We start from the raw sequence: 15,606 nt of genomic DNA on the forward strand, positions 1-15,606 counted from the left end.
AACCTCACAAGCCACAGGAGCTTTGGTAATAATGGATTATAATAGAGCATAAACAAAAATTATTTGAGCCACAACATTAAACATTGCTTTTAGTTAATTGAACGGCAGTGTTAATTCATACACATAGGTATCGGGTGAAGCCGGCTTGACCTGTGTGCTAGGTTTTTGGGTCAAGGCTGACCAACTACCTTGCTTTCTCTTTGTCAGTAATTTCATAGAATTGTTATTCTTTTTCCATAGGTTTGACAATTGAAAATGATTTAAAAGAAACGACCTGTTCGTAACCGACTATAACTTAATAAATTTATTAGTAGTTTATAGACGATATTGCTTCACTAGTACTAGATTTAGTAGTTTCATAGCTAATCGGGAATTCTCTACATGAATCTACAAGGACATAAATTGAATGAACTCAATACCGAATTTACTCTTAACACCAATACAGAAGTTATAAATCGAAAGCGACAGCTTTGGAATCAAGTTTCAGTGAGTGTAGCGTTAAGAGAAAAGTCTCCATGATAGTTTTAAAAGTACAACAGAATTTGCTGCATAGTTATGTCAAAACAAAAGAACTTATTCGGCCAAAATCAATATTCGACCCATTTTTGCTTATCTGCGGTATTTTAAGTAAAAATGTTTATCCATTTGATTCAAAAACCGATTGTAAAAACAGATGAAAAACAAGCTATTTTTAGAGGCATATCAAATAACATTTTTACATCGTTGCAATTAAGATAATTTAAAAAATTAATCGGGTCTATGTTAAGGGTAGAATATTGACATCAACCTATAGACACCACTGCAAATACAACTTCATATTTTACTATGCTACAACCTACTCTAGGTTACCTCGTAAAGTCTCGACTAGCAACGTACTTACCACCACTTTGCTATATCCTTAACAGTTTTCTACGACAAAGACACTTCACTTGCAGAATATCTTCGTTCCTTTGTACCAAGTTTATTTATAGATTTTTTTTTGTTACATTAATGAAAGTTATAAAACTTTTGATAATGCAAGTTCCTAAAAGAGAATAACTATTTCAAAGCTAATTAAAAGGCACGGCAACTATGTGGTTACGGTTACAAGTAGAGTTCGAATACAACTTCGTATATATACGATTGCTTGCGGTTATCCTATTGTTTCCTATTTATTTCTACTATCGCAAACATAAAAAGTAATAACTGTTATTTTTTATGCAGATCTGTTTATAAAGTGCCAGCACAGTCTCAGTTAAATGCCAGTTGACAAGCTTTATGTTTAGTAGTAAATTTTGTACACAGGCACGTAAGTTGCTCTTGATTTGAAGTCAATACAATAAATGTCACATCATAAATCGTAGTTTCATTTATTCAAGTCACTAATATTGCTTGATGTTTGGGCAAAAGTTTCTAACTAAAAATAAATACTAATTAATAAAGATGACTTACAAAATCTGTCCAGTTCGCTACTAGGATTGTTTTTAATAATTATTATGTAAATCAGTTACATCGTTAATGTCGAATCACAAATTAATTTATTGAAGCGTCTTTGTACGTCTATCATACGCGCACGTCCGAGCCGATAAATTCCAAATTACCCACTTGTCGAGAAGACTGAAAATAATTTGATTTACCCTCGTACCCCTATATTCCTATTACCTATTTAAGCTGTAAAAAAGAAATAACCGCGAAATTGAAAACAGTGTACGGAACATAAATGTTTAACTAAACCAAATAATCAATTTAAATTCAATATCGAATAAATCCCATGAAATGGTGGTGAAAATCCTGAGGGAATCGACAAAAATATTCTATATATTTGCCATCGACATTTCAAGTCCTGTTATTATTTATCACCTAACTGTTTTCTTTGAGGTATATTTTACGTTTCAGTAGTTCATAAATGTGAAATTTACTTTAAAACAATTTCTCAACATCAAAGCGGAATTATTCAGTAAATTCGAAAAGCTGAAATTATTTTGTATCAACAGCATAGTTTCAGCATAACATAATTATATCATTGACGACATACTTGGAATGGCTAGCGGTCTGATATCTGTCATATGTTTATGTAATATATAAAGTTGGTTGGCTTACAAGTTTCCGACATAAAAGACAATACCTACTTATAAATTGGTAGAGTATGAGAGGCTGAACGTTATATTTATTTTATAATTATGAATTTGACGAAGATCATTAAATATATGAGAATATTAACAAATTTTATTTTTACCTTAACTAAATTTCTTTACAGTCTTTTGTTAAATTTTTATCACGGTCGGTTTGAAGAAGGTTCTTCGTAATTATTCATTCAGGGCGTTTTTGATAGTAATTTGTTGATTATTTGTGGCGAGTTTTAACAGAATCAAGTAAATTGCAATGTTTTAAAGGAATTTACGTTCATGGAATTAATGCTCTAACTCTAATTAATGTAATTGTTTCCGATTGTTAAAAATGGTTTAATACTAGGTTTTTAAAATCATAACCATTTTCACTTTTGAAATGTCTATAGTATACTAGTAAATAATAAGTAAAAGAAAAAGAAAAGACGAAAGGGGTCAGCAAGGATTTTTTATATAGACCGACAAAACTATCTGAACCGGTTGGCATGAGTCACAGAGAAGAACCAGAGACGCAAATCGCCGTCATTTTATTGTGCAAGGGAGTGATAGTTCTATAAATTTATTAAGGAGTGGGCGATATAGCTCTTAGCGCGTATACATACGTTTTTGTGCCCCTTTCGCCTCACAACTTGACCTTGCACCGCTGACCGTTTTAAATAAGCTATTTTCTATCCATATATACCGATCAGCGCCTTAGATTTCCTTAACTCTTACGCAATATTAAGCAAAGCTAAGTAAACTTAATCGTCAATTCATTTGAGGTGAACATGCCAAATTTTAAAACTGTTTGTCAAAACATAATGTGCTTATAGTGTGTCTATTTAAGTCAAGGTACTGTTTATATTGTAGCTGTCACATCATTTTTCTTTAGTCATCTTCTATTTAATTAGGTTTTATAAATATTCTGACAGAACCATCACCGATAGCAGCATCTCACTCACCGGTTCAGATACCCATGTTTGACCATATTTTGTTAACAAAACAGGTGCTAAATTTTATAGAAATCATTTTTAAATGAAAATTAAAATAGACAAAAAAATGAATTGATGCTAAATCTTCGTTCCCGTAGTTTAGTTCAAGCTACTTTGAACGAAAATAAAGACGAATTGACCATTCAGCTTTCATTTGCAAGCAAGAAAAATAATGAAATAACTCATTTAGTAAAGTTATAACCTAAAAGAAGTTCATTAGGATGTAGCTTGTATAAAAAAAAATCTTATGAATGCAAATATAACCTTATAAAACTTAAACTTAGGCACCGTAACCACGAAGATAAAACGTTCGCCTAAGGTATTATAATAAAAATAACTATAAATCAGGCACATAGCCGGAGCAGGTGAAGCGTTAGTTGCAAAATGCACTCCAGCGGCGGCAAAGGAGATGGGGGACAGGGCGCCTTATTGATCCTTTGCCGTCGCGCCACGCCGTGACCGAACATGACCTCCTCCAGTACCCTTGTACTCTACCTGCCCTTTAATAACTCATGATGTCTCGTTCCAATAAAATATTAATTCAATAACTTTGTAAGTAAATAAATTGTCATTGAAAATGTATTCTGCATGGGACCCGTGTTGTAGTCATGACAAAAAAGTGTTAAATCGATAAGTAAACTATATAAAGAGGAATAATAATATTACATACATTTTATACAACGCATTGAGTAATCTAAGACTTGAAAGTCCGTAGGGTTTCAACCACTTCCTACTGGATTATTCGACCTACCGTATCTCGTATTTCCATTCAGAATATGAAGCTCGAAGAACTTTTTACTGGATAATAGAAAATAAAAATAACGTTGATATAAACAGAGTACTATTGCCTTAAATGAAATGACGGTTTTTGTGCTTTTGATTAGATATTTAGATTTTTGTTAATCAAAGAAGTTTATTTTTCCGCTAAGCAATATAATCAAAAAGTTAATAAAGGGGGACAAAGGAATTATTTTCCATATAAAGTAGGAGTGCACGATTTAACCCTGATTTGAAAAAAAATATGTCGAGTTCACCCCTAATAATAGAACTCGAACTCGATTTGTTCGAATATATTAAGTACTGTAGTAATGGTCCACTGGTAGACTCAGCATCATATTCAATAGTTCACTCGTAGTAGACAGTCGTCTCGCGTAAATTCGAGGTTCTGCTCCTTCGAACGTTAGTTGTGAATTTATCTTTTATTTATGTGTGATTAATTCGAAGTTCTAGTAATTGAAAAAAAAAAAAAACAAATAAAGTTTGATTTTCTTATCAAATTGACCTGAACGCCGATAAGAGTTATCAACTTGTTTTTTTTACTTGGCAATATTTTACATTGTCAAAGTTTTAATTTGACTATACACTATACATCTTTCAATTACCTTTATATATTTTTTTGTTCTGTGCAGCTCTGCACAAACGGATAAGTGCTAAAATTAATATGTTGATTGTTTTTATACTTCCAAACGCCGGTGCGTAATAAATTTTACTTGCTATTTTAATTATAATTCTCGAATAAAACTGCAATTATATAATGGAGAACGACATCAACAAACCTTATAAAATCTGTGATGTTAACCGAGACAAAAAGAAAGGTATTGTAGCTTCGTCTTTGGAAGATCTACTTGCAAAAGTTCCCGAAAAATTGGGTTTACCTAGTGAAAATTTGACAGTTGTCCTAGAATGTGATGGTACAGAGGTCGATGACGATGAATATTTCTCTACATTAGACCCCGATACAGCACTAATGATCTTACACGGTAATGAAAAATGGGCCCCGAATATGCCCAAGTGTCAAGTTTCGCTAGACCAAACAGACGAAGTGACGCTTGGAGACAAGGGACAGGTCGCTAATCTTGTAGGAAGACTACAACATAATCTTTGTCATATTTCATTACTTGGAGGGCAAGACCTGGAACTTCTCTCGGATATGGATCCAGATAGCCTTGCTGATATTGTAACAGACCGGGACAATCGAATTATTTTAGAACATATTAAAGAAGCTTCTGGAAGGTAAGCTCATATAACTTTTATGTGTGCATGTAATTTCCATATTTATTCTCATATAAGTTGTAGAATAGTTGTCCTTTTGTTGATTGGTGAATATTGAAATTTCATATGAAATAAATGGCTTAGATAATTATCAATGTTTATTTTCAACACTCTTTTTATGTGTTAACCGCTAGCCTGTATACCTAATATTAAAATGAATTATTTTTCAATAGGTTACAGTAATAAACTAAAATAGTTAAGTTCATAAACAATTGTAATTGGCTTTTATTGTAAATCTATTTTTACTTCTTTTTTATTTTTATGATGTGTTTTTCAGGATACTTCTAGAAAAACGTCAAGCACAAGATGCTATGGAATTACTAAAACTATATCATCAGAGTGTAGCAAACGGCAATGAAGATGTGTCACCACCAAGTCAGGAGGGGATTTAAAAAACTTCAATGTAATCTCAACCTCAACAGTGTCCTACTAATCTGACCCTATATTTATTTCTAAGGGATGGTAAATCTCAAAAGTTTACAAAGAAATTTTCATACTTTAGGCTCCCATGCTTGCAAATAATTTTGTATGAATGCAAAAAATAGAGTAAAGGTATGGCTCAATAAAATTACTACTTAATATTAGTTATAATCATTATTATAAGATTCAAAATAGTAATCCATTAATAACACCAAAAAATATGAGGCCTTTTTTCATGTAATTGCTATTACAAAATGGTTGCAATATTTTAATTGTTAGTTTTATAGACCTATGAATTGAATATGCAGTAGTTAGGTATAAGAAGCTATTCTTATGAATATGAGCTAAAATCAAATAAACTTAAAACATTCTAAATATAACATATAGATTATATTAAAGTTAGTCATTGTTTGTAATGTCATAAACTGTAGCATATATTGTAATATTATACAGGAATATGTTACTGACATAACTTCCATTTTAAGATTTGAAAATAATATTTTAATTGAATAATATGACATTCATTGATAGAAAGGTAATGTCTCAGGTACTAAGAATTTGTAGACATTGTAATGGTATGCTCTGTAATAAAAAAAAATTAAATGGTCCCATTTTGGTTTGGTACCTATTATAATTTAAATGTTTATGATGCCAATATTAAAATAAAGACTACAACAACAACTATAAAACGATGTTACGAAGTTATTTAATAAAAACAATATTTATATGGATAATACTTTGTGGTACCATACTATGTTAGATTTTTTATTTCCTTTTAATGTCTTTATTACTATGTTTGCCAAATCAAAAATGTAAAGGGTTATTTTAGTGAATTACAAATGGTATGGCTTCATGTTTAAACCCCATGTTTAGACTAATATTTGATAGAATAATGTTTTACTATTTTTTTTAGTATTTCAGTTAATTTTGGATTATGGATTTATATGTTCCCAATGTCCTATTTCAAAAATTAATGTTTGTATTTCATAGTTCCATTCTAAAATAGTTTGATCTCAATGAAATATGTTTATTGTTTACTAAACACATAGGACAATGTTTAATTCATTCCTTTCAGTTAGAAATCATTTCAACCAATTTAAGTATTGTTCTATTGTCATATATTTTATTCCTTAACCAAAATAATGTTGGACATTGCTTGACAAGAATGGTTTCAAATATTTTGTTAAATACTGTCGGTAAGTAGAATCTTATTAGAAATTTATTGTAATAACTTAGTACATTTTACGGTAAATATGATATGAACAATAGATATACTAGAATTAATCATGCTCCAACTTGTTTAATTACTCATAGCGTTTAGTTTGTTATTTTTGTAAACTTTTGAGAGACAAATTGCTACAAGGTTGATAATCAACATCAATTTAAAAGACTGATAGTTGGTAAATTTATTTTTTTTATATAGTTTTACCCCTAGAGTAAGATTTATTCATTTAATTCCAAATTTGCTCAAACATTTTACAAGTATTAAATAAGTTTCACTTATGTTCTACTCCACTGCCACAAACCAATATAAATTTATGTATATCCTCATTGATTAGAGATATAAGCGGACTGTAGGAATTGCATGATGAGAATTACCTTAAATAGATATCATACAGATTAATATTTGCTTTAATATTTATTAATTTGTGATATTTACATTAAAATAATTTAAAGCACAAACTTTAATATAATTTTACTATAAAATACAAAGCTTATTAAATGAATCTGCACATATTATATACAAATGTAATTAGCACATTTTAGCTGCAAAAATCATAAACTCTATTCGAGATATAAAATGAAGCTAAACTATTAGTATGTCATAAAATTATGTACTTTTAATAATTACTATGAAATATTAAAATTGGTCTGACTATTCATTTTTTGTCAAAAGCACTAACATTAGAAATGCAACTGGATTCAAACACTATTGAATGTGAAATAATAAACATTTTTTAATATATTTGTATAGAGGCATAATAAAGATCTTGTATAGGTAGATGCTACTGACTTAATACTTATAATCATGTATATTAATGTAACACCAATTTCGTTTTTTTTTAATTTATAATACCTTTTTATATTATAATGCGGCCAGCAATATTCACCGAAATATCGAAGCGACCACTGCTCATGGACATTTGCAATTGCTGATGTGTTTGTTCCCTACCTTTAATCAACAAAGGAGACACATAAATAAGATTTTTCGCCTTCCCGTATAAACCTCCCTCCAATCCACCTTCTTTTCCCACCATTTTCTTTAAGGTTGTGGAGCGCACACAATAATATGCAGAATTGCACTATTTCACTGAACAACCCGGCCCATTCATGCACCTAACATATATTATTGTTGTGGAATTTACCACTGTTTTGCATAGATAGGGAACTCAACTAAAGTGATGATATGCAGATAAGCAATGGTTCACATGTGTGAAGCAGATCAGTGAATCAGTTCACAGCTCAGCTCAATTTGTACCTGCATAGTTATGATTTGCCTTTCGAACGAGTTGGCTTACATAGCAATTGTACATTTGATGAGCCATGAGCTGCCATTTTAGTTGAACTGTAATCCGCAGTTGAACAGGTCAAATCTTATGTGAACTTTTGAACCGTTTCAGAGCTGACTAAGGAAAACCAAAACAATATGTGCTTTCAAATAGTTTTAATAATATTATAGTTAATAAAATATAGTTTTGAATTATTGATGAAATATGTTTTATGTATTAAGAATTAACCATTATCATAGATGGATTACTTATCAAACTTGGTAATAACAATTTTAGTTTTCATATATTTTTGTTCATAATATCCACTATTCTTAGTTCTTGTATGGTCAACTTTGACATCAAGGGTGTGTTATTTTTATTTAGAAATCCAAATTATTATTTATTTAATCTGTTTAATGGAAACTAATTACAGTGGTTTTGGAATTGATAGTTTTTTCTGTGCACTAATAAACACCTTCAAAACAATATGGTTTTATTTCAATTATTAACTGGAAACCACAAATAAACAAATGGTATAAAATAATCTTATTTATTTAGTCACAAAATACATGAAAAGGACCTTAAGCAAAACAATATATTTAAGAATTAATCTGATCAGAAAAATAAACACATTTATTTGACAGATGTACATATAATAAGGAAGTTTTACATAAATAGTATAAAAGCAAACATGATTACTACAGCACAAATAATTCGTAAAAGTAATATGTAAGCTTAGAGTACAGTGCAAGAACTTTTTTCACGGAAGGGATTGACTTTTTGACTGGAAAAGCCGACAAGTAAACAGTCCTCGTGCTCATGATCGTCAATGTATCTGACGATATCTGCCACTGCCACGGAAACGGGAATACGTTTAATAGCAGCTTCTCGTCTAAGCTGTTCCGTGACAGCACGCTGCTGTTGCAAAGTCGATACCATCATGTCCATTACGGCGGTGTCTGATAGGCCTATGATGAAAGCGAAGATAAACAATCCAGTTATTATAAGATTGGGCGTAGCCTCCGATAACCGATTACCTAAAAAGAAGTAATATACACAATAACATTTATCGCATATTTTAAAATTAGTTAAAATGATAATTGAAAATCAAGTATGTTTCAAAAGGCAAGAAAATTACACACCCACCTATTAAATAAGGTTTTAGAAATAATCAAAACCACTGCCCTGTTTTTCCTTAATTTTTGACAGTTTCTTTCAATGTTGCAATACTTCGGCAATAAAGATGATATAATAAATGTAGCTTGGTTCAATATCCGTCTTTTCTTGCAAAGTTTTCGTCAATTAATGTGTAAATAAACTGATGAATACGCACCACTTTTAATATGTGTAAAAATGTATTTCTCAGACTAACAAATTCAACTACAACCATCAATACAACAGGTGCTCAGTCTATCGTGCTTAAAACAATTATATAGTATTTATTTTGGTTTACGATACTCTTTGCCTTGTATACATTGAAATATTGCAATACTAAATTTAAATGTCAAAATTCTGGAACTCCTTGGAAATTGCAGCAGTCTATTTTAACTTCAAAAATACGAACCAAATCTGATTATAATGGAAGGTGATGCACCTACTTCTTCCAAAACATTTTCAGGAATTCCGGAAGCTGTTTTTGTAGTAAGCTTTTTTTAAAAAATTCTTTTATTAGTTTAAACATTTTCTCATTCTTGTTAAGAATGCAATATTGAGAGGTTACAAAGTTTACACCTGATTTTTATTTTTATCGCTTGTGTTTGAAATTCTTTTTTTTATTATTTATATTAATAAAAGTCTTTCGGTATGAGTGTAAATATGAAATAAAACTAAATAAAAATTGATAAAAACTTTGTTTTAGGATAATGTCGACGAATTTATGAATCTACCTGAAAACTCCGGTGGAGTAGATAAAGTTTTAAGAAGACTTGACGAGCAACATGCAAAATACAAATTTATGGAAAGTACTTTGGCTTCAAAGAGAAGACGTCTACGCCAACAAATACCTGACCTGTCTCGTTCATTAGAAATGATCGAAAAGTTAAAGGCTCAAAAAGAAGATATGGAAACTCAGTTTCTTTTGAGTGATCAAGTATTTCTAAAGGTATATTATACTTATTTATGTATGTATATGCTAGTGTTGTATTACCTTCCATGAAATATTTTTTTTTATGTAAGCCTACATTTTAAAAAGCACTATATTCTAATGACAGTAAAAAATATTTCATGATAATTCAATTTTCAGGCAAACGTTAAACCAACAGAGACTGTCTTCTTATGGTTAGGAGCCAATGTCATGTTAGAATACTCTCTAGAAGATGCTGAAAACTTATTAACAACAAATATGGCCACAGCAAAGAAAAACTTGGCTTGTGTGGAACATGATTTGGACTTTTTACGGTGAGTGTATGAGATTGAATCTACCCATGTAAAACAAACCCAAATGACTGTGAGATCACTTTGGTATATGTATTGATTCTAGTTGACCAAAACTGCTGTTGTATTTCAATACAGATTCTATTTCAATAAATGATCATTAATACAAAAGTTTTGATGGATGGATGTAATCACATAAGTACAGAATGGCTCCACAAATCTGAATGAACTTTGAAATAGAGATAGATTACAATAGTGCATTGACTACTAATTAAGTTTTTTTTGATTCCAGTGTCGATAAAGTTGAAAGCGACAGCTTGTAACTATTTATAAATAATGTATTTTACGTTTGTGATTTTAGTGATCAGTGGACAACTATAGAAGTAAATATGGCTAGAGTGTATAATTGGGATATAAAGAAACGTCAAGCTGCTAAAGCATCTAGCCAATAAGTTGATTACAGTGTTTAAGGGAACAGAACAGTCCTCACAACTTGAATTCTAATATTAGGCTAAATTATTTTGTAACATATTAATATGAGGAAAAAAATTAACGTGCAAGCTTTTTCACCAGATTATAAACCACACTATAAAGTCATGTTCATTTAACAGTTATGGTTTATTTATTTCAGTTTGAAAATAACAATTATTCATTATGTGTATTTTTAGTTATGCAGTTTTGATGTTATAACTCTGTTATATTATGCATGTTTAAATGTATTTTTATTTATCCATCCTTAATATACTTTAAATATTTCTAATAAAGATATGTAAAGATGTCATGTACTTTTATTTGTCCAAAAACTTATTTTAAACATATTTTAAGCAAGGCAAAAACATTTGTTTAGGTATGAACAATAAATATGTAATGTTATAAATAAAATTAAAGAAATTTTCATTTCAAAAAGATCTTGTTATAAAATATATAAGCTCATATAAAAGTTAAAATTGTGTACAAGCTAAAGGTTTGGGAGCATTTATGAATAGAAATCATGATTGTTTTTATTTTCTTTTAGCGTAATTTGCACATGAAAAAGTAAAAAGAGGAAAAAAATGTGCAAAAAAACTGACAAAATCTATGTGTGCAAAAGTGTGTAATATCTCACGCTGGGGGCTAGGTATCCTTTTTTTCATGGATGCATGGAATTGAAATGACATTTAAAATGTTTACTCTGTAGCTTTTTGACTTAAAATGTGTGTCGTCGTCATGACAGATGTAAACGTGTGAATTGGTTGACGTTAACATGATATTGACATTCTTGAAAGAAATTTTAAAACTTCACTGCGATAACAATACGAAATAAAAATTTACTAGATAGAACAAAATATAGGTAAGCGCAACTGGTAAAAGTATTTGTAATAAGTGTCGACATCACAAGCTTTATTAATTTTTCAGTGTCTGATATGGCTCCCTCTACTGATTGGGATGAAATTAAAAGGCTTGCAGCGGATTTCCAAAAGGCTCAATTAAGTTCGACATCTCAGAGGTAACTTTTAACTTTAATTACATAAATATCGCAGTTTCAAATCACTACTAAAGTATACATTTCTGTTTGTACACATAACTTTCCTACTTGTACAAGTATTTTTCTCTTTTGTATTTGTTACTTTTTATTTGTGTCCTATTATTAAATAAATAAAATTAATAAATCTGTCCTTTAATTCAGGTTATCAGAGCGAAATTGTGTTGAAATTGTAACAAAGCTAATAGAACTTAAGTTAATTGATGTGATCTTCACAACAGATGGCAAAGAGTATTTAACGCCTCAACAGCTTGTAAAAGAAATTAAGGATGAACTTTATGTACATGGTGGACGCATAAATACTGTTGATCTGGCTAAAGACCTAAATGTTGATCTTAGTCAAATAAATGCCAATATTGGTGAAATTATAAAAGGCAAAGAAGTTCAATTGGTGTCAGGTTATTTGATAGCTCATTACTTTTTGGAAAAGATTGCCCAAGAAATTAATGAAAAACTTCAATTACAAGGCCATATTTCTGTTGGTGAATTAACATTACAATATGATCTTCCTGCCGAGTTTTTACAACATAATATATTGGAGCGATATTTGGGTAAAATAATTATAGGCAGACAGGACCCATCAGAGCCAAGAAACTTTTATACAGAACAGTATATAACTAGATTAAAAGCTAAAATCAGAGGTGCTTTAATGGGTTTATTAAAACCTACACCAATAAATGTGATTGTCAGTCATTGCAACTTGCCTGAAAGATTATTTCTATCATTATTTGATGAAATACATGCCCCAGGTGTACTAACAGGACGTCAAACAGGTGCACTTTATGTACCAACTTGTTACACCAAATCACAAAATGAATGGGTAATGAGCTTTTACAAACAAAATAATTATCTTGAATATGACGCCCTGACACGTTTAGGTATTTCAGATCCAAAAGGTTATGTTAAAAGGATTTTAGCAAATGAAGATTTAACATTTCTTGGTAGTTGTGTAATTGGTCTACAAATTAAACAGCAATTGGAGACGGCTTTGGAGGAATGTGTAGCATCAAAGAGTTATTTAGATGTTGTTTCTTTGTTACCATCAGTGTTATCTGATGCAGATATTGAAAATATAATAGAAACATTGCTTAAAACTAGTGCAAAATCTACTATTCTCTTCGATAACACAGGTAATTTTCAATAAACACTGTGACAATTTTTGTACATAAATATAGTATTTGGTTCTATTAAACTCTCACAAGATATTTTTTTAAATATAAAATGGCAAACAAGCATATATCTGGTATCAGCACCAACTAGTCTTGAATCCATTGATAGCTCTTCTTGGGCTGACTGGGACTGCTATTATTTCATGGTTGGGGCCTGTCTTTCACCAGTTAGTGTTAGCCCTTCCATGTTAAGTTTATTTGGTTCTAATTCATATCTTACTATTTGTAACATTGTTTTATTTTTCAAACCATATATATACCTGAATTTGTTTGGTGTATATTTTCAAGTAAATTTGTAACATTTTTCTAATCACTTCAAATTTGCACAGTTTTCAGCAATAGTTTCATAGAAAACTTGAAAAATTCTTGCATGCCTATGGTACAGAAGTTGGCTGAAGAAGTTGTGAAGTCGCAAAAATATCAACAGTTTTACATAGAGAAGCAATTAGCTAAAACAGCAGATTTGTCATCTCCGAGTCATGTTGATCATAAAGCTGAAAGACGTGAAGAACGGAGAAGAAAAGCTGCATCTGGGAAAGGTGGCGGAGGCACTCAGGGACGAGAAACTAAAACGAAAGCCGTAAAGAAACACCAGAGATCCAAACAGGCTACAAATGATTCAGACTCTGATGAAGCATCAAATGCCAACAAAAAAGCTCCCACTCATCTTGAAATTGTATCAGTTGATAATATTGAAGAAGTTATAAAAGAAGCATTAGAAAACGAGGGTCTTGATGATTTAACAAATCAAATTGCTGAATATCTACAAGGGTATTTAATTTTTATTTTTTATAATTTTAACAAACTAATGTTCAGCCACAAATTTTTACTATATTTTAAGTGATGAGATAAAAAAAGGTATATAGTTTAGAAAATAGTCTCTTTTCGCTTCTTTTGTGTAGTAACCATACTATAATAGGATGAAATAGGTGTTGGTAACTTGTTTGTATTATACAAATAATTCTAGTATTCTAATAGGTCTATACAAATAATTATATTATTACAAATTACATTGCAGATCTTTAAATCAAACAGCATTAGTCATAGCAAAAGAAATGGCTGATAAGTTGCTTCAAGATGCTAACCAAAATAGAAAGCAAACACATTCATCGGCACAAGATAGAATTAATGTCCTAATAAATGACATAAAATTATATGAAAAGGGCCTGAAAATGTTGCCTTCTGATCAGCAACCTCAGTATATAAAATACTTGTTGAAAACATTCGGTGGGGATACTTTATCTGAATTTTGTAAATATGCAGCGAATCAATGCAATTTGTCTTTCAAAGGTGATGTTCTTACTGTTGAACAAAGAAGTAAAATCATAAATGATCTGTCTGAAGAATATATGAAGCCATTAAAAGCTTTAAATGCAACATTGACAGATCAAAACATGGAATTATTTTATCAAGCCGTTGATATCTGTTTATCAGAATGTGGCATGATCTTGAAGAAAGTAGACAAAAAGAAGGATAAGTATGTCTTTTCTTCTCCGAATGCCTGTTATTTAAATGTTTATAACTGTATTTTAACCATGTCCGATTTTTTCAGGCTTCTAGTACAAAATCATAGGGAAAAACTAATTGCAGAACTTGAAAATTGTAGTGACCCAGCATTAGTGTTGCATTTGGCTGTGTTGGCTATATTTACAATTGTAACACAGAATATGCTTCACGCGTCTGGGCGACAAGTACCATTAATTATACTTTTCTTGAAAGCACATCTCAAAGGCGAAGATTTTGAAAGAATACAGCAGTATCATGGTAATTTTATGATAATATTTTTGAAATATGTAATTTGCATAAATACAAGAGTAATATAATTATTTTACATCTATTAATATAAAATAACTTGTTATTAGAATATTATAAACCAGTTTTGATGGTCCCTTTGTCGTCAATTAGTGGAACCAATAATAACTAATTAATTTTTTTACTTTGTTATTATCATTAAATATAAATACATTTCAGATTTAGTGTCGAAATATTTGACAACTAGTGAAGGTGAAGACAAAGAACAAACTGAAGATAAACTAAAAGAAGAAATGCCTTCAATAAAGCTGCTAGTCAGTGAAGTAAAAAAGAATAAATTAAATTAATTCGTTAAAAATGGAACGAATTCTAATAATACAATGGTTTGCGGAAATAAATATATATTTTTTATTCGTTATTTATTTGGCTTATTTTTAAGGCCAGTCGCCTACTTGTCGCCAACTCTCCTTTTTCCTCAGTTCCTTCTCTTAGATTAACCAAAACGAACGCGACGACAGAACGAACCTCTATTTTCAACTCCCTGAGGAACCTAGGCCTTGGTCATTGGCACTGAAAAGGATTTAACTGGTGATGTGGTCAAATAATGATACACTCTAACTTATTAAACAGTGTGTTTAAAAGATCAGAACCGGAAAGAAATCTTATTAATAATACAAAGAGGAAATATTTGTTAGTTTGCATTGAATAAGCGCCGGAACTACTGAACCGATTTGAAAATTTACTTTCGGGAAG

General features: G+C 30.5%; 4 protein-coding genes across 7 annotated transcripts; 3 read left to right on the forward strand and 1 right to left on the reverse strand.

Moving 5' to 3' along the window:
- Positions 1-4,451: 4,451 nt before the first annotated feature.
- Positions 4,452-5,770, forward strand: LOC106719678 (DNA fragmentation factor subunit alpha). Its single transcript, XM_014514070.2, has 2 exons — positions 4,452-5,089; positions 5,406-5,770. Exons 1-2 carry the CDS (start codon positions 4,611-4,613, stop codon positions 5,518-5,520), a joined length of 594 nt encoding a protein of 197 aa, XP_014369556.2. The 5' UTR covers positions 4,452-4,610; the 3' UTR covers positions 5,521-5,770.
- Positions 5,771-8,642: 2,872 nt separating this feature from the next.
- LOC106719653 (guanine nucleotide-binding protein subunit gamma-1) lies at positions 8,643-9,277 on the reverse strand. 4 transcript variants are annotated; one of them, XM_014514042.2, is made up of 2 exons: positions 9,184-9,273; positions 8,643-9,005 (listed from the first exon to the last, which is right to left on the reverse strand). In XM_014514042.2, exon 2 carries the CDS (start codon positions 8,983-8,985, stop codon positions 8,773-8,775), a length of 213 nt encoding a protein of 70 aa, XP_014369528.1. In that variant the 5' UTR covers positions 8,986-9,005; positions 9,184-9,273; the 3' UTR covers positions 8,643-8,772. The 4 variants fall into 4 exon arrangements, with proteins under 4 accessions (XP_014369528.1, XP_014369529.1, XP_014369526.1 ...); XM_014514043.2 differs by having other exon boundaries at positions 9,180-9,273; XM_014514040.2 differs by having other exon boundaries at positions 8,663-9,074; positions 9,184-9,277.
- A 249-nt stretch (positions 9,278-9,526) lies between these two features.
- On the forward strand, positions 9,527-11,016 carry LOC106719652 (prefoldin subunit 3). Its single transcript, XM_014514039.2, has 4 exons — positions 9,527-9,678; positions 9,896-10,138; positions 10,280-10,434; positions 10,772-11,016. Exons 1-4 carry the CDS (start codon positions 9,616-9,618, stop codon positions 10,860-10,862), a joined length of 552 nt encoding a protein of 183 aa, XP_014369525.1. The 5' UTR covers positions 9,527-9,615; the 3' UTR covers positions 10,863-11,016.
- Positions 11,017-11,645: 629 nt separating this feature from the next.
- LOC106719633 (E3 UFM1-protein ligase 1 homolog) lies at positions 11,646-15,271 on the forward strand. The gene is made up of 7 exons (XM_014514008.2): positions 11,646-11,740; positions 11,806-11,896; positions 12,077-13,062; positions 13,431-13,872; positions 14,120-14,578; positions 14,654-14,865; positions 15,073-15,271. The coding sequence occupies exons 2-7, from the start codon at positions 11,814-11,816 to the stop codon at positions 15,198-15,200; spliced, it is 2,310 nt and encodes a 769-aa protein (XP_014369494.2). The 5' UTR covers positions 11,646-11,740; positions 11,806-11,813; the 3' UTR covers positions 15,201-15,271.
- Positions 15,272-15,606: the final 335 nt, after the last annotated feature.

This window comes from Papilio machaon, chromosome 11 (assembly GCF_912999745.1).
Source record: "Papilio machaon chromosome 11, ilPapMach1.1, whole genome shotgun sequence".
NCBI lineage: Eukaryota > Metazoa > Arthropoda > Insecta > Lepidoptera > Papilionidae > Papilio > Papilio machaon.

What these genes read in the sequence shown, in the direction of transcription:
- LOC106719678 (XM_014514070.2), top strand. Translation starts at nt 4,611, where the DNA reads ATGGAGAACGACATCAACAAACCTTATAAAATCTGTGATGTTAACCGA. An exon ending in ATTAAAGAAGCTTCTGGAAG is followed by an intron (nt 5,090 to 5,405) that starts GTAAGCTCATAT and finishes TGTGTTTTTCAG; the next exon opens with GATACTTCTAGAAAAACGTC.
- LOC106719653 (XM_014514042.2), bottom strand. Translation starts at nt 8,985, where the DNA reads ATGGACATGATGGTATCGACTTTGCAACAGCAGCGTGCTGTCACGGAA.
- LOC106719652 (XM_014514039.2), top strand. Translation starts at nt 9,616, where the DNA reads ATGGAAGGTGATGCACCTACTTCTTCCAAAACATTTTCAGGAATTCCG. An exon ending in TTCCGGAAGCTGTTTTTGTA is followed by an intron (nt 9,679 to 9,895) that starts GTAAGCTTTTTT and finishes ACTTTGTTTTAG; the next exon opens with GATAATGTCGACGAATTTAT. An exon ending in GTGATCAAGTATTTCTAAAG is followed by an intron (nt 10,139 to 10,279) that starts GTATATTATACT and finishes TTCAATTTTCAG; the next exon opens with GCAAACGTTAAACCAACAGA.
- LOC106719633 (XM_014514008.2), top strand. Translation starts at nt 11,814, where the DNA reads ATGGCTCCCTCTACTGATTGGGATGAAATTAAAAGGCTTGCAGCGGAT. An exon ending in TATTCTCTTCGATAACACAG is followed by an intron (nt 13,063 to 13,430) that starts GTAATTTTCAAT and finishes AAATTTGCACAG; the next exon opens with TTTTCAGCAATAGTTTCATA. An exon ending in GTAGACAAAAAGAAGGATAA is followed by an intron (nt 14,579 to 14,653) that starts GTATGTCTTTTC and finishes CGATTTTTTCAG; the next exon opens with GCTTCTAGTACAAAATCATA.